Source organism: Lupinus angustifolius, chromosome LG05 (assembly GCF_001865875.1).
Source record: "Lupinus angustifolius cultivar Tanjil chromosome LG05, LupAngTanjil_v1.0, whole genome shotgun sequence".
NCBI classification, from domain to species: domain Eukaryota; kingdom Viridiplantae; phylum Streptophyta; class Magnoliopsida; order Fabales; family Fabaceae; genus Lupinus; species Lupinus angustifolius.
This window is the reverse complement of record NC_032013.1, coordinates 1,823,728-1,846,372: the sequence shown is the minus strand read 5'-3', so window position 1 is coordinate 1,846,372 and position 22,645 is coordinate 1,823,728. Positions and strand designations below refer to the sequence as shown.

The following is a 22,645-nucleotide window of genomic DNA, read 5'->3' as shown; positions in this document are numbered from 1 at the left end:
ATATAAAAGTAAAATTATTGAATTTCAACTTTATTTGCATAAACCAATCACTACACTTTGATATAACCACACTTTATTTTTTGACCATAGATTACAAAAGTTGTCAATGGATAATTGTTGTGTGATTGAAATATCATCCTAGAGTCGTTTGCGTCATTAAATATGATAATATAGTTAAGATAAATGTATGTCGATTAATGTATTTATACATAAATTTGGTTTATAGTAATATATTTTAATCTTTAAAGTGCAAGTAAGGGGAGTCCGGCTATATATTATATTAGAGTTTAATATTTATATATTGTTAGTTTTTTTTACAATGACAACTGAACCATTATCTTATTTGGTAGAGTCGGCTATATGAATTAAACAATCTCATAATACTTTATCATAAATTAAATCATGATCATTCTTACGAATTTTTTAAATGGTCAATATATTATCTATAAATCATATATATTGAGGTCGACTATATAGTTAATCATACATGATAAACTGACAATATAAGAAACTCTTATTATACATAATATTTTTGTTTGTTTGTATATTTGTGTAATTTGGCTTTAAATGAATATATTTATCCCAAGAAAAGTTGGAAGAAAAAAAATTAGAATCTAAACACAGAAGCTACGAATGAGGTAACAAGCAAAACAAAGTCTACAAAAAAGAAGAGCCAATTCAAAGAAAGATGAAGATAATAATAAATAAAAATAATTTAATTGCATTAATTTTCTATTTTGTTAGAAGCATCATACAGAAACTCTAACATTTTGTACATCCTACATGACTATATCTCATTTTGTACATAATGTCATCATGGCCTAGTTAATTAATTAGTAAGAGATGAGACCCTTATATGCAATCCATTTGGTGCTTCAACTCTAGGAAATTTCATTACTTTTTCTCCTCCTATTTCTTCCCACCTGTAATTATCATTAAATATATCATAAGATGTCAGAAACAGCATAAACATTATTATAAAATTTCAAAAACAGACAAACTATTATATTCTTCATTGATGTCTAAATTTATAAGGAATATAGAAAGAATCTAGATCAAACAATTAACTTACAAGTAATAGTGTAAAAAAACAAAAATAGAATACAAATAAGATTCTTTATTCTGGATTCATAATAATTCTTTCGCTCAATGAATCGTGTAATTAGATACCAACAAGACATTTGTCTAATAATGTAACCATGTTAGATACCTATAAATATTGAAAAGTCAAGTGTTCGATTTCTGAGAGCAACATTTATTGAGAGGGACAATTACAAACTCTAAAATGACTTAGTTCCTTACCCATGAGGGGATACGCACAAAAAAATCATGTAATTAGGTAAAGTAGTTAATTACCTGTATCTAGTTACAAAGTAGTGTAAGAAAGTTGAAATTTCTGCTATTCCCAACTCTTTTCCAGGACACTGCCTAGTGCCTCCTCCAAATATAAAGAAATAGTTTTGTGACTCTACACTCTTGTCCTACATATTGTAATGAAGGCTATATTAATATGATATATATAGTAATATAAATTTTGTATTGAAGGTTATATTAATATGATATATATAGTAATTTTTATGCATTAACAAAATAAATTGGAAGAGGTTAATATGGGACTAACCATCCATCTCCAAGGGTTGAATTTTAATGGATCAGGATAGAGAAATGGGTCATAATTTATCTCTCTTGTATATACATATATTCTCCACCCTTTGGGAATCAAATACCCTGAAAAAAATAACAATATAATATGGATAAACTTTAGGTCACATTATTAATAGTAAGAAGATGCTGGCATTTATTGGGAATGTTGAAACACATACGTGTGATTTTGGAAAACCCACTAAGGTCCCCTTCATTTTTTTCTATATATTATTTTGTTTCTTTCTTATTGCCAACTCTTAATATAGGAAGTATATAAAGTAATGCCAAAAGGCCAAATAAAGTTTGGGGAAAAAGCACATTCTTATCTGGAAAACTTGTTATCTAGTGCAAATGGTATTTGGTTGTTGAACTTATGGCCAAAATGTCATGTGTATGATCATTATACTATGGGCAAATTTATTTTGAATTAATTTATAGTTTTATCTGTTTTAGCTGATATCCTAGATACGAACGAGACGTTAATTTAGTGGTATCATATCACATTTGATCCTCAAATATTGTACTAAATTAAAGGTTTGATATTATTAGCGATAAAATATTTCAGCAGAACAAAATAGGGGTATCAATTGATGTTCTATTACTTTTTAACATATTTTTAAATAAGAAAATAAAAATAAGTGAAAATAACATAGGAATATGATGTTAAATACTAATATTGAGTTATGATATTGCCTTAAAAAAACCCATCAAAACAAGATAAGCTAGAGAGAGAGAAAAACTCACCATTTAGTTCCATGTCTTGAGTGGTTTTCCTTAGGACCCCATTAACTATTGTGGCCAATCTAGAGGTCTCAAAAATTACCTGAAAAAATGCACCAAATTAAATCAAATCTTCTTATCAATTATTAGAAAAATAATAAAACTGAATAATTTAATTGAAAAAATTCATAAAATTCTTACAGCACGAGTAAAACTCATTGACTTGAGATCATTATAATCAATTGGATCATTTGGTTTTTTTCTTTCTCTTATGGCCAAATGCTCTTTCTGCAAAAATATATTCCATATATTATATAATGTAAGAAAGCATTAATAGTTACTTTAATAAATATAAGAAAACAATAGTTTTTCACTTACTCTAAGTTCATCAAGAACTTTAGGATGATCATGTAGATATTTCACTGCCATCATTGATGTAGTTGAAACAGTTTCATAACCAGAATACATTAGTGTAATTACTAGATCAATAATTTCTTCATCACTTAGTTTATATTTACTTTCATCCTTTCTCATAAGGCAACCAAGCATATCTTGGTAACATTCTTTTGATGCTCTTCTTTCCTCTAATATATGACTCACAATGTTGATAATATTCTTCCTTGCCTAAAACAAACAATGAAATAGTCCTACGTCAAATTCTCCTTAAATTAAAATAAACCAAATCATGCATCTTCATATCTTTCAAGGATTACAATGAAAAATATTAAGAATCATTACCTGAAATCCGCGACGATAATTTGTTCCTGGGAGGTCTATAGGGAGTGAAAGAGTTCCGAGAACTAACTTAAAGAACTCTTTCATGAATGTGTAAGATATCGAACTTGATTCCATACCAGCAATTTGTTTCAAAGATGAGAGGAAAGCCATCTGTCGAAAAATGATTATGTGGATTAATTTTTTATTAAAAAATTTGTATACCATAAATTTTGATTGATAATTCTTAATGATTAATAATACAAACCTCTTTAGTTTTATCTTGAATGTTGATAACTTTGGCATCCCAATTGCTTAAATGGGCTCTAATAAACTCATCAATTTTTGGCAAAAGTTGATCTCTAATCAAAGTAGGACTAATGATTGAAAGAAGTGCACCTCTCATGTATTTGTGAGTGGAGCCATGAACAGCAGCAATATTGCATTTTCCTAAGATATCTAACATAGATTGTGGGTAACCAGGAACAAGTCCTTTTGATTCATTCATTAGGATGTATCTATTAAGTTCTGGATCCATTGATATAATGGTAGGACACCCTAATATGTGGGATTTGAAAAAATTGCCAAACCTGCCATTTTGGACCAAAAAGGTGAAATAAAAAAGTTAACAATCATTACTAATGGAGTAAAAAAAGTACATGCATGAACATTGCCTACTTCATATTTTAACTAATTTAACAAACTTCATTAACTAGAAAAGGATTTATCAAAATACCCATCATTTTTCATTAACATTTTATACACATTCTTGATGTGCATGACATAACCCTCCAAAAATTACAAGATAAAGTTTCATTTAATGTTTAACAACTTATATTGTTATACTTTTATACCATACAAAATTGAATTACCAAGAATTTCCCTCTTGAAATGGGATATACTAATCAAAGTCTAGTAGTGTAAGGTTGTGCTAGATTCTCAGGATAACCAAAAGGTCATTCCTAGAAGCGACATTTGTTGGGAGGGGCGTCCACGGACCCCGAAAGGGGTGGATTTAAAAGAAATTGATTAAAAACATTAAACAACTCAAGCCAACTCCATAAGTACAAACTCATAATACATAAACTTGGTGCTAAAATGATGCATACAAATGAAAACCTAAGTATTAAGGAAATTGATATGAACTATTTACCTTGCTCTTTGAGTTTTCAAGAAGTTAGGACCTTGCTTAAGAAATTCAGTTGTTTCACCAAAAAGAGGCCAACCCATTGTACCAGGAGGCAAACCTTTGTTCCTGTACCTAACTTCATTCCACCTCAACAAAACAGAGCAAAAACAGAGCACCAAGACTAAACCAAGAATTGCAATGAAGATAGCCATTGGTGCTCTCAACAGAAAGAGAATTTGAAAAAGGTATATAGCTTCTTTGAGTTGTAGAAGACACCAAAAGAATGCACATGAACACAAATATATATAGGTCCTTTAGCTACCATTTGCATGTGTGACAAGCATACAGACAAAAATGACCCACACTCTACAAGGTGTAATTAAAAATTACAAACATTATATCTTAACTAATGAGTAAAAAAGTTATTCGCTTCAAACCTCAAACATTATAAAGAAAGGGTTTAAGCCCGACCTAGAACGATAAACATAAGTTTGTAAGCATAAACCTGATAAATAAACTCCAGAATCCACTACAAAGAGAAAACTCTCAAATTTTATTAATGAAAATAATATGTTGATGATAGTACATCCCAAAAGTATTTAAATACTAAAGAAAAGATAATAAAAAAATAATGAAAATGTACTGAAAAGATAATTGCTAAAAATATTAGAATATCATTCCTTTCACACGAGTGACTTCGTCTTCTTCACGCAGCCAGTCTTCCTACATCACACTCCATGTGGGAGGAAGGACAAATTTGGTATGCAATTGATTCTTTCAATCACTTAGTTGTAAACATAATCATTAAGGGACTAAATTGATTGGCTCCAAATCTTCTAGGGTCCTGATAACTTTTTACTCAATTTCTTACACAACTTTAAAGCCTAGTTAAATATATATAAAGTTCATAATATTCATATGTAATACATGGTTAAGAGAGTAATCACTAACCAATAATGTAATAGTGAATACAATTAATGATATTATGTATTATAACCAGGTGTATAAGATGGAGAAAATGTAGTGTAAAAATCTACCAAGAATTTTTATTTAAACTACATAAATGAAGTCACAGGACAATACTGTATAACAATAGTAGTGTAAAGATATAGGGTTCATCAAAAGAAATGATTTGTTTTTTTTTCCTATCACATAATAAAACTTGCACATCAGTGTTCTGCAGAACAAATTTGTCATCTCACAAAATGTGTAAATGCACCATGATTGTTTTGTTTAATTAAATATTTACTAATTAATAATGAAAGATAATGAGAGTAATATCCCTAACAAAATATTTCATTATTGATTCATATTACTAAATTAGTTACAATAAAGCTGAATATAATTTGTTATTTAATTTATGGAATTTTCTATTTATAAACTTTATGTTCTTTTAATTGCATTACATCACTAGTAGTGTACATTAAATTGAATAAAAAACATACATCTAATTTATCCTTAAGTATAAGGGGAAATTATAGATGATTTAAAGAATAGGCACACATGCATAGCACCCATTGGACCAAAAGAAAAGGTGGTCAATAACGAGGGACAAGGATCATCTGTCCCACAATTTTCTTATCTCCATGTCCCGAATCAATTAAATTTCACGAAACAATATTTAAATATTAATTTATATTTTTATAATTTTTTAAAATAAGTATAATTTTATCATTGACTTAGAACACCAAGTAAGACATGAATGAAACATGTGATCTATCCTATAACCAGCCCCACTAATTCACATGTCTGTGAATAAGATATAGTGATGGAATTATATAATCACACTACAAGACACCTTATTAGGTTACCATGTGAATATGTGAGGACTAGAGAGGGTAAATGAAATTTTGTTCCCTTTCTAATACTAAGTTCATGTTTCAAACTTTAAAATAAACCTTTGTTTCAGTAATTTCTGTGGGGTTGTAATTCCTAGAAAACCATTCAACTATGTGTTCTTGACTTCTTGCACCACTGTACTACTGTTCAGTCTCGTGGTCTTCTAGAATGACTGAATTGTTAAATAAGACCGATGTTTCATATTCCATGGGCACCTTTTTTCTCCGGATAACAACAATATAAATTATGGGTATAAAGAAATTGAGATAGAGTATTATATATTTATATCTTATCTATACCTAATAAAAAATAAGGTAAACAATAGTTACAAACATAAATCTTTATTCTCTAAGATAAAGTAATAGTCTTCCAATGTTCCCGAATACCTAGGAACAATTAGTCAAATTTCATTATCAAAATTCTTATGTTATTTTCTCTTATATATATTCTCTTTTAATATTTAATTGCTCATTTGTTTCCCACCAACTATAATATTTCATGATTTTGGAGTATTCAGAATGATATTGCCACCACAATTGTCCCTACCACAACTGTGAAGGCAACAATAATATAACAATGAACAAGACATGAGTCTAAATGATGCCATGCAATAATTTTATTCTTTTTCAAGCATGATGCATGTATTAGTATGATTAACATATTTTATGACAAAAAATATACTCCTTTTCTTTACTTGTTATAATCACAAGAAATTAACAATTCATTCTGGACGTAATTTGTTTTGAGAATCTTATGAGAGAATAAGATAAAGGACATTGAAAGGTAATTCTCTTATCAATTATCAATCATACACATAATAATGTGTCCAATTAACATGAGCATATAAGTTCAGCTTTACAGCATAAAAAGATAAGGTATTTAGTCAGTTAAATAAATGGAATTAAAAATTATGCGATGGTGTCAACTTTTCAGCAATGAACCCATTCGAGTGCTTTATGATTTTAACCAAGACAAGGAAAGGAAAACCATGTTTTCTAGGTGGCATTGGTTTATTTGAGATTTTCTGTAGGTGTCATCTTATTATATAGGTAAATAATTAATCTTTTTCAAAATATGTAATCGTCTCTCTCAACAAGTGTCATACGTGAAATGAAACTCTTGTGGTAAGTTTGAATTTTTGTCACTCCATACATAACATCGAAACCACTCTTTTGCTAACAATGTTTTAAAAATTGCATTCGAAAACCCAAAACTGAAAATTCAACGACGTTTAAGGATGTTTTGTTTTGGAGGGAGATTCTCTTTAGTACTATAGGAAGATTATAGCATGTGTCCTTAATTTTTTTAACAGTCATGCTTTTAAATTATTTTTAAATAATAAATTATAAAACTCCGTTTTACTTCTTACATGTTAGTACTTCTTAAATAATAAATTATTTTGGTGCAACGGAAGCGATCATTACGCAGCGTTGACCACAAACAATTAAATAAAGTGCATAGATTAAACAGAAGAGAAGAAACAAGAAAATTTCTTAACGGGGTCGGCCAAAATGTGACTACGGCCCAGGGAGCGTTGAACGGTTACCAAGATATTATTAAATAATAAGGATTACAAATCCTAGCACACTCATGAGCCCACATGCCCATAGGGTGTTTCTATTTGATGCTCATATTTGATGCACATTATAACAAGGGACTTGAGTCCAATATATAACATTAGTTACTCTACTCTATTTAAATATTAGACAATGTGAGACTAAGACAATAATATATTTCAAGCATCTCAATAATATTCATCTTGATTGAAATAGATGAATATCTCACTAATTAGGAAATCTACACAAGAATCTCCACCTTAGCGAATATATGACTCCACCTTGTTCAATGTCTAATTCTTTTTAATTGCCCCCCATAGTATAGATCTTATGAGTATCCTTGACGATGTTACCAAGAGTCTAGTTCTCCAAACTTGTAGTCAACTTTCCGTACCGCCATCAAATGGAACACGCCGCCTAGCCACCTATTGCTAGGAAGTCTTTCGATATATTATAACATTTACAAAAAGTTCATCAAAATCTTCCTCTTCAATACTTAGTCAAATTAAACCTTGGAGCTTCCTTGGAAAGCCTTAACCACTACCACCATTGTCTACTCCGACAATCCTAATTCAAAAGAACTATCATACTCCACCATAAGGAGTATACCCACAACACACCTTGCGTCAATGCTAACTAATGTTTGTGTCACATCTTTGCATCCAAACAAATGCTCATGTTACACTCATGCATCTCTTCCAATATCTGTGTTACAACTTGCATCAAAGTCAATGCTCATGTTGCACCCTACATCAAAGTCAGTCAATCCCTCTATGCTTTTGTTGATATATTAACAATTAACATCATTCACTATAACGTCTCAGACACCATTAGGATATTCCACTTCTCATCTTAAACGAGAACATTCTCTCAACATCTAGAGAGATATTGTCAGCACCTGTCTGAAGATCAAACTCAACACATGAGTCCCTATCTCCACCTTGATCCTAATCCAATGCATGAATTTCTGGTATTCTAGATCAACATATATCGCCCCCACAACAGTTTCGCCATGTTTTCTTCTCATTCAACTCATCTACTCTATCTTTGTCACTACATTTGACATACCTTGTCTAGCCATCATACATTCACCCTCTTTAACCATTATCTGTTGTATGGGTTAAGAGTCATCTATCAAGCGGCTCTGATATCAATTGTTGGTGCAACGGAAGCGATCGTTGCGCAGCGTTAACCACAAGCAATCAAATAAAGTGCATAGACTAAATAGAAGAGAAGAAACAAGAGAATTTGTTAACAGAGTTTGACCAAAATATGCCTATTTCCCTGGAAACGTTGAGCGACTACCAATATATTATTAGAGAATAAAGATTACAAACCCTAGCATACCCTTGATGCACATTATAACAAGAGACTTGAGTCTAATATATAATATTAGTTACTCTACTATATTCCAATACTAGACAATGTAAGACTAACCATTTTCAGTTATGAAATGCACTTTAAATGAATTTTCAGTTATGAAATGCACTTTAAATGAGTTTTATCCTTGCAAGTAGAAGATGATTCAACTATCCTATAATTATATAATTTGTTGTTTCCTTTTCAAATAAGAGATGATTCAATTATCCTTTTGTTACATCAATCATATGAACACATACACTATACAAGTCCAAGGGGCAGTTCCGTACACTTTTCCTAAATTGGTGTATACATGATAATCATCCGTCTCATCAAAACATGATATGATTTTAAATTTTTAATGAGACATGCATTTGGATAGTGACTGATTATAATTGTTATTATCTCCTCTCCATTCATAATTCTTTTTTTGACTTTGCTTGAATGAGATGGCTTGTCTTCAAATGGCATGAAAGGTAGATTTGATGATAACCATAACAAAAGTCTGGATTCACATAGAGATCCTTAGAAAGAGATTTGACATCAAAAAACAAAATGTGGTCCTTCATTTGAAGTATCACAACAAATTATTATTCACCAATTACCCATGTAAAAATTATTATTCACCGATTAATCATGTAAACTGTAATACCCCAATTCTGATATGTAACTTTTCAGGTCCATGAAATATATTGAATGTGTCACTCATTAAACTTAAATACTCACACAATACTTTATTCCCTTCTAAAAGAAACTTTCCGTGATTCGAACCCATGACCTCAAGAATAATTAGTCATTATATCACTAGACCATGTTATAATTACTTTAGAATGTGGCCATTCATCTCTCTCAAAGGCAATTTGATAATTCCATCCAATTCATTTCACAATAAAGTATTGTGTATATTCAATGTTTCCAATGGCTGATGAATCATAAGGGAAATCTCCACTTGGGTTGAAGTTAGAATTATGCGAAACCTAAGCATGATTAGCGAAGGAAGAGTTATGTTTTGATGTTAACTAATGATATCTTTACAAACTAGTTCATTTGATATATATATATATATATATATATATATATATATTTTCCCTCCCATATAAGAAACGATTCTTTTATTATCTTATATATTTATTCAAAGGTGATTAAATTATTTGAAAATAACAAAAAAAAATTAATAACATGATTATATTTGTATGATTGGTTTACAACCTAAAAAATCATTACATTCTCAACATTTTAATTACACATTAAAATTTATTTATTGAAAAACATGGCATGGGCCCAACGTATATCATTTATATCTTATAAAAATGTGTAGGATAAATTTCTTGACATCTATAATAGAGTATACCACAACAATATACTTCATTGTACTCGATTGTTGGGTGGAACTCAACTGGGTTAATTAGGCTTAATTTCATCCCAAAAGCTAGCTGATTCTTCTGTATAGTATCATAAGTCCATAAGTATCACCCTGAGAAGGAAATTAAATTAGAAGAAGATATGAATGTCATTTCAAAAATAAATAAATAAATAATGTGCACGTTTGATTATAAAAGAGATTCACGGAACTAAGATAGGATACATGAACACACTTTAATGTGGAAAGAAAAAGGTCACTAATAATTAGTTTGGAGAGAGAGAGAGAGAGAGAGAGGGCCATAGCAATGAATGCAGAAAAGAAGGAAAGGAATGTCTACCCACACGCACACATGTAGCTTATGCCCCTTTCATTACCTTCATTTTCTCATTTATTTTTTATTAAACCAAAGTTTGTGATATACATTGAGACATATAGTTTGCACGAGGGCCACTATTTTGTTCTCTAGTGCTTTTTTCCTGCCACAAATTGAGTACCTTTTGCATTCTACTTTTCCAATCAAATTATCACATATCTTCTCTAATAATAATTGCCATTTGAGTTATGGGTTTTCTCTTCTATCTAAAAAAACAATGCTTGCACACGTGCAAATGTAAGGTGAGTGGTTTTACATGTAACAAATATTAAAATTCAAGGACAAATTTGGGACCAACTAAGACTATGGTTGCCTTAAACCTTTTTTAGGTTTAATACCTAGCTATTTTGTTTAGGTATGAGATCTTGTCTCTCTTCTCTTTTGGTCAATTCTCGTGGGGTTGTCTTCTAGCTCTCAACATTGTTTGGCTTCATATTTTGAACTTTCTCAATCAAATTAGTTAATTAGCTTCTTCATAATACTCCTTCCTATTTCAAATGTGTGTAGTTTTTTTTTGAAGTGCACAAGAAAGAAAGAAGCAATTAAATAACATTAGGGAAAACTACCAAATTTGTGTTTAAGTTATTTTATGTTTTAAAGTTAATTTCCTTTTTTTCAAATGTAATCTTTTATGTTATTTTCAATTGGTCATATAAATTGTTTTACAAATAGCTTTCTCAAGCTCATTTTCTAGTTTCTAATAGTAGAGTTTCAGAAAAATACTAGAGAGATGTTGTGTATATTACATTTTAAACTCAATAACATTAAGAGAGAATTGTAATGAAAAACTTTTCGAATATGATAACATGAAAAGAAATATTGAGAAAACTAAATTAATTAAAATTATAAAATAACTTCAAAAGAATAATCTATCAGTATAGATAAAACTCAATGCATTTATATTGCTCATTGAAAAGTATGAATTGGGTGATAATATTTTAAATGAATATCTATCTAGTAAATATTTAGAATATCATCACTTAATTGTTACATTTTTTAGGATCTAGTCATAGGAAAAATTTCTTAATAGGAAAAATATATATGCATGAGTGCATGACCGACAACCTCTTACTACCTTTTATTTGATAAAAGAACTCTAAAAAAATAAGAATAAAGATTAGAAAAATACAACTAATACGTTTATTTAATGAACTATTTTCTTTTTTTATAAAGTAACATTTGTTATGAACAGAAATAAGTATATATTAAATGCACCTAATATATCCCATCTTTCACCACAATAATGGTATAGTGAGAAACATTCACTGATTTCTTTGTCTGAATAATGCCAATACATACAATTTTGATCACGGCTCTGCTTTTGGCTTGTTCTATTGAATAGTTTTTGTCTTTGAAATCCACAACTTTCAGCCTTTCATTTCCCTTCCCCAATTATTCTATAGTGTTAAACTTAACAAAATTGATTGAGTTTTTGTTTGTACACGATTGTTCATGAACCACCATTCAGTTTTAATCGAACAATTCCCAAATCTAGTTGAATAATGTTATCCAACTCTTATTGAAAAATGGTATCATAAAAAATATTTCATTAATATATGTTAGTCTAAGTAATGAGTAGTTTTGGATTAACTTAACTATAAAGTCCTCGTTCGATTATTGAATTCTTGCATATTTAAATTAAAAATATATATGATGAGTCCCTACTTAGGATTCTTACCATGCTCAAAAGATTTATCTCTCAATCTATCGAATTAAAGGATGAGAGGAAAAAAATATTTCTTGAATAATATAGGACATTGATTGGTTTATGATTAGTCACTTCTGATAAACTATATCAACTAGTCTCTATAGGATAGAGGTCAAGTTGTTGAAACTATTCTCTGATTTACTATATCCATCTTCACGTCGTGTTGTAAACATAGAAAAGGACGGTACCATGTAGCAAGAAACGGATGTTCCAGCTTACGTAGGATCATTTCGGACAAACTTTGAGTGGTCTAAACATGAAAATGTGTCGAGATTCTGGAGGCCTCATTCTGTGCAATTGTTAGGACTTAAAAACATGAGTAAAATTCAATCCGAAAAACTAATTTATTATATGAAAGAGTCTTACGACTTAAGTTTCATATTGAGTCTATTATGCTACCTAATGTAAGACTCCTAACAAGTTGCAAATGTTTTAAATTATATTTTATAATTGAAATTGTCAATGTAATATTATTTTAACTACAATTTAAAACATAACTTACTACCCATTCAGAATAGAACTCGACTTCTGCTCAGCCATTTCAAGTAGAGATTTCAAGGAGTTGGATAGAGTGGATAATTATATATTTATATTTGATGCAACTTCCAATGATTTATATAGAATATATTTTTTAGATGTATAAAATATATTTGAATTGAATGATATATTTTCATTCATTAAAAAATCCATATATCTAATTAACTTTTTTAATTCCTTATAAAAAGAGTTTGTATGTTTTTACCATCGTCTTCTAGTTTTGTAAATAGACTGGTTAGGTTATATATTAAGTAGTTGGTGAGACTTCAAAGTTCAAAGCCAGGAATGTAGTCGAATTCAGTTTTAGTTATTAGTAATCTTCTTAAAGCATATTAAAGGAATTGTTGCATTAAAAAAATTAGACCACATAGTATTTCTTCAAATAAGAATCTTATCTAAAATAAACAACATATATGACATCAATATCACAAGGTTGCATTTGCTTTTCTTTTACTTTTTTATCTGCTTTTCTTTTATTATTATTATTATTATTATTATTATTATTATTATTATTATTATTATTATTATTATTATTATTATTATTATTATTATTATTATTATTATTATTATTATTATTATTATTATTATTATTATTATTATTATTATTATTATTATTATTATTATTATTATTATTATTATTATTATTATTATTATTATTATTATTATTATTATTATTATTATTATTATTATTATTATTATTATTATTATTATTATTATTATTATTATTATTATTCATCTATTTCCCCCTCTAAAAACCCATTCTAGCCCAACTATAGTATAATTAAGCATTATGAGTTTATAGTTTTTCAGTCTATAACCTTTTTACTTAATTAATAAGATACTAGAACTGTTCCTGATAAATAATAGCCGAGAGAGTTAGCCCCACGTACATGTGGATGTTCCTGGCTCAGACATGATTGTTTTCAGTGTGAGAATACATGTAGGAAACAAAAAAACAATAATGGAGAGGAACTTATAATTTTTAAAAATGGATTTGTAATATTTGAAAGTTAATTTGTAAAAAAAAAATTGTAATAATAACGCTTTAAAAGTAAGAGCTATAATTCATCACCTTTTGTAGAGAACTACTACCAAAAATTAATGATGATTATTAAGCACATCGAGCCCCATCATTGAAAAATTCACATCATCATTTGTCAAAAAGAATAAATATACAAAAGAGTTAGTGCATTTTGTTTGTGTAAATTGAGCACTAGTTGCGAGTATCGTTCCCTTTATTGCATTGCTCAAAAAGGACGTCAATGCTTCTTTGTTTTTAGATTTTGACCTATTTATACACAGATAAAGAGGAAATAGAAAAAAATCCTCGAGCCATGAAGCAGTACTATATCCTCTCCATTTATAATTAATTCACACAGGTTAATAAAATTAGGTAATTCAAATTTATTAAAACAATTGTCCTTTCCAAAATTTTACTATCGGTAATGGTGTTTATGATTGGTTATAAAAAATGTATTTAAGTTAAAAAGTAATAATTAAATATTTTTTGACCAATCATAAATAATGACACATGAAATGATACACTTTTATAGGAGAGGAGATGTTCACCCATGACAATGTCACTATAATAAGATGGCGCATAGCATATTGGGCGTTAAAAGTTGTCCTTATAATTACGAATGCTATTTTGTAAATGTAAAATGTATTCGTAATTCTACTCTTAATATTTTATAGAATCCAAAACTACACTCTATGAATTCAAAAAAATATTTAATGGGTGTACAAACGAATTACCATTTCATTAAAATAATTCTTCTAAAATTTTATATATTTTTATAATTAATTTCGCACCATAAATCCAATCTCAGTTTAACCGGAGAATTTTTTTGGAAGAGAATAATTACTTAATTAAAATAATATATTAGAAAATGAAGATCATAGTTTCATCACAATTGCATGTCATTATTGAAAAATTAATAAAAGAGGAAATAATACGTTAAAAAAGTAAACAAAATTAAGAAAAAAATAAAAAATGATTATCAAACTATATGAGAAAAATATTCAACAAATAACAATTGATTTAGAAAAATACATATAATTATCTTAATTTCATAAAAGAAGAAGATAAAAAATATCAAAAGTTTGGTAACCTTACATTATTTACCTAGAATTAAAAATGTGCACCACTATTTAAAACCACTATTATGATGATTGAGTGCACGTGTGGTAGGTGATGTCCACGTGAACTTGTTTTTATTCACTGAATTGATAGATTTGTCGGCTATTCTTTCTTTCCCTTCCTTTTCTCTTTTCTCTTTCTGTCACACTCTGTCATTACCTTTTCCTATGTGTCTCTTTGCCTCAATTATTTCACCACTTTTTATTCCCATTTCTATATCTCCCACTCTAAATTAATTATACATAATACAAAACATTCATACATCAATTTAGAGTGTAATATATATTCATGGTAATTCTAAATATTTAGATATAGTTATTGTATTATTTATTATTCATTTGAATTATTTTTTGAATAGTTAATAATCATTAAATATGTATGATGATTGACATTTTTTCTCAAAAATTTATAAAAAAAGTAATTTATTATTTACTATTTATTTGTATTACATTTTTGAAGAGTTAATCCTAGTTAAATATAAATGTTAGATAATACATCTTACGATGTCATTGCATATATTTTCCTCTTAATATGTATAAACTCAAAAGATGTATAATTTTTATATTTTAACTCCTTTATAAAAGTTCACAAATTAACAAGACAAGATATGTCTTTCTTGGATATAACCAATGATATTTCCTCTCTCAATGAGTAAATTACTAATTTTTCCGGATGTATTGCCCTGTAAATCAAACTATTTACAAATGACAATAGGATCAGTCGAGCGCAAATAATACTTACCTATACCCATACTATTTGCAATACTCAAGCGAATAACATTTACATGATATGTTATCAATTTCAATTATATATTTATATATTTTATAACAATCAATATATAAAAATATTCATTACATGAATAATAATAATATATATATATATGGTTAATTTCTTATTATTGTTCATTCACTTAAATAATAATAAAGTAGATATAATATATTTTTTAAAAATTAATAAAAAAAGTATAATACATATAAAATAATTAATTAAATTATAAATATGTGAATATTCATGAGATAGATATAATAAATCTATTATCACGTATAAGTTATTTTTATGAGTATCTCTATGGCTACGTATATGTAGGGTATGACATTAGTGCTTGAAAAGTTATTGTTTTTGTAGCTAAAAAGATGTCACGGGATGAAATGCTAATAAATAAGAATGACTTTTGAAAGATTATTTTTTGTAGTTGAATCAATATTACTCCATTTCAACTTGAATCAACATTGTCTTTGTCCCCTTTTAAAATATATTTATATTATTTTATGTGTTTTTACATAATCACATCAGAAAGTTAATATTTTAGAAGATATATTCTAACACAATTAGATAAAATATTATTTAATTATTGGGAAAGTAATTTTTAATAATAATATTTTTAGCAAGTACACTCATTATCAAATTAGAGGAATGAGATTTTTTTTGATCCGCAAAATGTAAGATTTTATTAAGAGAAGAGATAATTACAAGAGAAAAAAACTAAAAGTCATTACAACACATGACCAAGACAAAAAATGGAATTTGTTATCCAGCCCGAAAAAGTAATCTGATTTTTGTCCCTCTTCCCATTGATCCAAATACAGACGGCGGATTAGAGGAATGAGATTTGACAAATACAGACTGCGGACTAACCCACTAGTTTTCATAAAGACCAACCCCAACCACATAAATACTTATTCAGTTAAATATTTTTAATATTAGTGATGATGATATAATAATTGTGTAAAAAATTTCACACTAACATACATAAATATTAAATTTTAAGAAAATAATTTCAATCATATCTCTATAATTAATTTGGAATAAAATTAGTTAATTTTAAATTCTTAATACATAATAAAAGGTGAAAATTTAGTTAAAGTATTCGCATGTACTATATAGTAATTTAGGTTTATGTAATTGTGTCAGTATTTTCTGTAAAAAATCAGAGAACCAATGGATGAAGTGTATAATTTTCTGGAAAAAAAGTTTTGGTTTCTGTTAACCTATGTGCTTAAGGAATGAAAACATTTTACTCCCTTCACTTAAGATTACAGTTTTTTAGGTATTTTGATACAATCTAAAATATTTGATACACTCCTTTCATTTTTTTGATTCAATCTAAAACTTTCTAAACTTAAACAAACAGGTCTTAACATTAAAATCCACTCAAATCTAGGTAAAATAAAATATGGAAAGTGGAACTAATATTTTATGAAATATTCTCAGGACACTCTAATATTTTCATTAAAGCTAAAACTTCTCAAGTATGCTTGTGACAACTAACTAAACATATAAGAAAAATAGAATAAACTGAAAATAACTTCAAGTGTTGAATAAAGAAAAAAATGAAAATGAAATAAATTATTTCATTCCTTGTTTCTATATATGGAAAATAGGAAACAAGCAAAAAAATAATAATTAATTTTCTATTTTTCCTACACTGTGTCTTTAGGAGTAAAAATATGATACAATCAACTAATACTAGTATTACTCTTTTAATGTTTCAATACTACATATTTCCATAAAAGTATTGTCTATTTCTTCTTTATCCTCATGTCTCATCACTCTAATAAAATCTTTTTTTGTATGAGTTCAGATCCTTTCCATTATTGGATGTGGATTATGACACTCGACTAAAATAAATTTTCAACGATCATAATTTAAAGTAATTTTTAATAAATTATTTTAGAATTGAAAAATTATTTTATCCTTATATTTCAATACCGGAAAGGAGCTGAATTCATTATACAATTTTTAGAATGTCAAAAATGGAAAACGAATCATCTGTATAAGTTAATGACTAAAGATAAATTGAATTATAATATAATCAACACAAGAGTGAGTATGGGGGAATTATTTCTCAACATTTAAAAAAAAAATTACCTTTAACATATTGAAATATGCTTGAGTAAGATTATTTCAATAAAAAAATGGAAAATCATATTTCTAATTATTTTCACAATCTATTTGAACGACTTTATATTATAATGAGGTGTAATTGTTGAGAGAGAAATAAGACCCAAAATGCCAAACAAAATAATCTATAAAAAAAGTAAGCAAACAAATACTTTCTGATTTACATAATAAAAAAAGTAATCATATACAAATACTTGTGTTACTTCATATTCTCATACAACACCTCTAAACTCTATGGAATCACATAAAGTTGTGAACCTAGCATAACCTTCTTCATTATAAAGCAAGATAGAAACATATTAAGGTGTTAGAATAATGTATACCTCCTTATGAAAGGGTTAATGCTTAATTCAATGTGGTTCATGCAAGTAATCTCATAGTTTACAATTAACATTGCTCCTTAGAACAATCAATAACTACTCTTGCCTTCTTCAAAACCATGGATACTTTCTTTGTGAAAGTGTAACATTAAATCTTTCTTAATGAAATTATGTGCATGTGAGCACAACAATTTAGATTTTATCAACCTATTATCCAGCTTTTCAGGGACCCAATTCCTAGAGGCTAACTTATCATGGAATCTTCTATGGAATATATATTTTGGCACATAGGTTTTAAGCTGATAAGTATTCAGCTTATAGTTCCAACTACAATAAGCTAGTCAACCACATATAGGAGTCACACATACTACCCTCTCACACAATATTATTTTTCGTCCACTCGAGTTTCTTTCTAATGGGTATGTTGTAATCTCTTACTGGATCCTTAAACATATTTACATTTGATAAATTCAATGTCGATTTCTAGTTGAACTTTACCAAAACCAAGTTCTACTACATTGAATGTTGGAAATTTTTTATTTAATTTCCCTTCATTGTTGGGACATACCACAATATGTAAATATCTAAATTTGACTTATAGTCTTTCTCAAAAGAAAGCAACAATATCATAGTTGTCACTTGTATTAAATCACTAACAACTTCATCATCTTAAAAATCCTATACACGATGATAAAAGTACAAGTGCGTCTCATTAATTAGTGCAAAATATGCTTTGAATGTTGCAATTCAATGTCAGTTAATTTTGACCTGAGATCAAAAAGTAGGTGATGATGAAATTTCTTAATATAAAAGATAATACTCTAATAACAAACCAAAGTGTTCTAAATTGAATTCCATAATTGTAATTGTTGCTATAATATTTTTTTGGTTTCCCACATATATCCTCGCACTTGATGCAATCTTGTCCGAGCCGGGAACATCCACAAGTACGTGGGGCTAATTCTCCCAGTGTACATTTTTTCCGTTTACAAGACTCGAACCCGAGACATTGCTTAAGAGGAATCAAACATGTACCACTTTAACCAACGTCCGGTCTTAAATGTTGCTATAATATTGTGGTTAAGTATGAACATTAGAATTGTTGTCGTAATTGCAGATGCATCAATAACATTACTTGCATGGCAATTGAAAAAGCATTTGGAGGGCTATAATGTATTCAATAGACGTTGTAACCATTACAAGTTGTGAACCCCTAGTGCTCTATTAGTAAATGTGCTTATGAAAAATTGGCAGGGTTATAATAAACAAGGTTGAAAATAAGCAATGCTTTAAATTTTTGGACGGATGCATATTTATATATATTATAAAAGTAAGGCTTAATCCAATTGTTTGAAGAAGATCCTTAGCTTTGTAGTGGTTGGATCCACTTGAGAAGATGAAGCACCCCCACAACTCAGAGCATAGAATCTCCCTAATATTAGAAAGTCTAATATTGTGTATAAATACTCACACGTGATACATAAATTTTTTTAACAGTTCAAATTTTAACTAATTTTAATAAAATAATATGAGAAATTATTAAACTTCGTTTCCTCTCTCATATTCCAATATCCGAGGGTAAAGGATACCAACCCTACAACATGGGTTGAAGGTCTTCTTTGAGTTTGTTTGATATATCCACTCTTTGCTGTTCATTGATGCAAATTTGTTTTTAAAATCTTTTCATTCCCTTGCTTTCAACCCACATTAAATAACCTTATGTTATACAGAGAGTACCAAAAACCCATGTGATTCGGTGACTGCTTGGGCCTTGGGCACATGGAGAATGAAGGTTGAGACCCACTTGTGAGGCTGCCCAAAAAAACAATTGATGCCCCAATTGCATGTTACGAAAACAAGACCATTGAATGAGTTTTTACCTGTATGGTGCACCTTGACCGAAAAATTACGATTTTGGTGCACCTTTTAGAAAAATTATTAACTTGGTGTAAACTTTATACAATCGGCTTTTTAGTTGCCGATTTTCCTTGTTTTTGTATAAAGTTTACACCAAGTTAGTAATTTTTTTAAAAGGTGCACTAAAACCATAATTTTTCAGTCAAGGTGCACCATGCAAGTAAAAACTCCTACTAATCAGCTAGCTTGTGAGCCCAAATTGCGCAATATTTGGTAACCCTCCTTCTAAAACAATACAAAATACATACACTTGATCCTCTTGTGTACATCAAAGAAAATATTCATTTGATATAAATTGTTTTGAATTTGTGTCATTTTGGGTGGAAACTTCAGATTTTTCTAACTTTTTTCTTAGTGACATCATAATACTAAATATGAGTCACATAATTAATCTCTTATCTTCATATTTCAGTCAGCTTTGGTCTCGATCTCTCATCCTAAGCCTCTCACATCCTCTTATTGTACTAACTTTGTTCATTTCTACCTAATATGTTGATGTAAGACAATCTCACGGATCCCTTGGTTGAAATCTTATCATTTTAAGTTTAAACCTTGAAAATGACATCTCTGTGCATGGACTTTATTGATTCATAGGCTGAGCTAATCAATAATTATCACAATACTTAATATTTGTACATACATATTCTCAAAATCACCATATTCTCAATAATTAATAGTTGACATGGTCCCTCGTTATTCTCAAAATCCTATCCCATATTTGACTTTGACTCTTTCTAATTAATTCATTTTCCTATTTTAAGGAATTATTAAATGGTGTAAAACTTAGATTATAATAACTATGCTTAAGGCACATTGAGAAATAAAGTAAAAAGTAATGCAGAAATAGAGAGTGAAAAGTATGTTTAATAAATAATAATATGATTAGAAAGTAAAATAAAATATGTACGAAGTTTCTAAAACATTAAAAAGTTAAAATACATAACAAATAGACTACTATCATTATGATCACATTGAAATGAATGACTCCTCCAAAGTATTATCACATGTTAGGATTATAATTTTCAAATTGTCTATTCATGAATTTGGGCTAATCTATATCAAAAATCCCACTGTCGAAATATAGGGTTGAATTATTCTCATCTGCTCATAGTTCTTCTTCTTGGTGGTGGAAAGGCTTATGCAAAATTGGTTCTATCCATAAGAATATGGGGTTGGTTTGATGAGAACATTAAAAGGATTATAGGAGATGGAACACAAACTCTATTCTGGCTTGAAATTTGGGTGGGAAGTCAGAGCTTGGAAGAAGTCTTTCCTAAACCTTTTTCTTAATCTATGAATAGAAGGGCAATTGTGATTGATTATGGTGTTTGGAATAATGATGTTTGGTTTTGGGATGTTAAATGTCACACAATATTGTTTGAAAGAGAAGGATCTTTATCATGAATTTGTACGATCTTATTCAACCACACTCTTTCAAGAAGGACACTGAGGACAAATGGGGATGGAGCTTAGATACATATGACAAATATGTTGTCAAATCCGCTTATCTCATGCAAGTGGATCAAAGTCTTTTGTCTTAGGATAATATTTTAAAAACTATTGGATTGACTATATGGCCTCAAAAATATATTGTTTTGTTCAAAGACTTACCAATAAGGTTGAGTTATTCTTGGTGTAAACTTTATACAATCGGCTTTTTAGTTGCCGATTTTCCTTGTTTTTGTATAAAGTTTACACCAAGTTAGTAATTTTTTTAAAAGGTGCACTAAAACCATAATTTTTCAGTCAAGGTGCACCATGCAAGTAAAAACTCCTACTAATCAGCTAGCTTGTGAGCCCAAATTGCGCAATATTTGGTAACCCTCCTTCTAAAACAATACAAAATACATACACTTGATCCTCTTGTGTACATCAAAGAAAATATTCATTTGATATAAATTGTTTTGAATTTGTGTCATTTTGGGTGGAAACTTCAGATTTTTCTAACTTTTTTCTTAGTGACATCATAATACTAAATATGAGTCACATAATTAATCTCTTATCTTCATATTTCAGTCAGCTTTGGTCTCGATCTCTCATCCTAAGCCTCTCACATCCTCTTATTGTACTAACTTTGTTCATTTCTACCTAATATGTTGATGTAAGACAATCTCACGGATCCCTTGGTTGAAATCTTATCATTTTAAGTTTAAACCTTGAAAATGACATCTCTGTGCATGGACTTTATTGATTCATAGGCTGAGCTAATCAATAATTATCACAATACTTAATATTTGTACATACATATTCTCAAAATCACCATATTCTCAATAATTAATAGTTGACATGGTCCCTCGTTATTCTCAAAATCCTATCCCATATTTGACTTTGACTCTTTCTAATTAATTCATTTTCCTATTTTAAGGAATTATTAAATGGTGTAAAACTTAGATTATAATAACTATGCTTAAGGCACATTGAGAAA

General features: G+C 28.7%; 1 protein-coding gene across 2 annotated transcripts; it reads right to left on the bottom strand.

Annotated features, from left to right (window-relative positions):
• LOC109347392 (cytochrome P450 85A) lies at positions 706-4,498 on the bottom strand. Of its 2 annotated transcripts, none has more exons than XM_019587217.1 (9): positions 4,232-4,498; positions 3,347-3,668; positions 3,103-3,225; positions 2,743-2,988; positions 2,566-2,652; positions 2,389-2,467; positions 1,622-1,728; positions 1,357-1,481; positions 706-923 (listed from the first exon to the last, which is right to left on the bottom strand). In XM_019587217.1, exons 1-9 carry the CDS (start codon positions 4,417-4,419, stop codon positions 830-832), a joined length of 1,371 nt encoding a protein of 456 aa, XP_019442762.1. In that variant the 5' UTR covers positions 4,420-4,498; the 3' UTR covers positions 706-829. The 2 variants fall into 2 exon arrangements, with proteins under 2 accessions (XP_019442762.1, XP_019442760.1); XM_019587215.1 differs by having other exon boundaries at positions 3,103-3,252; positions 4,232-4,496.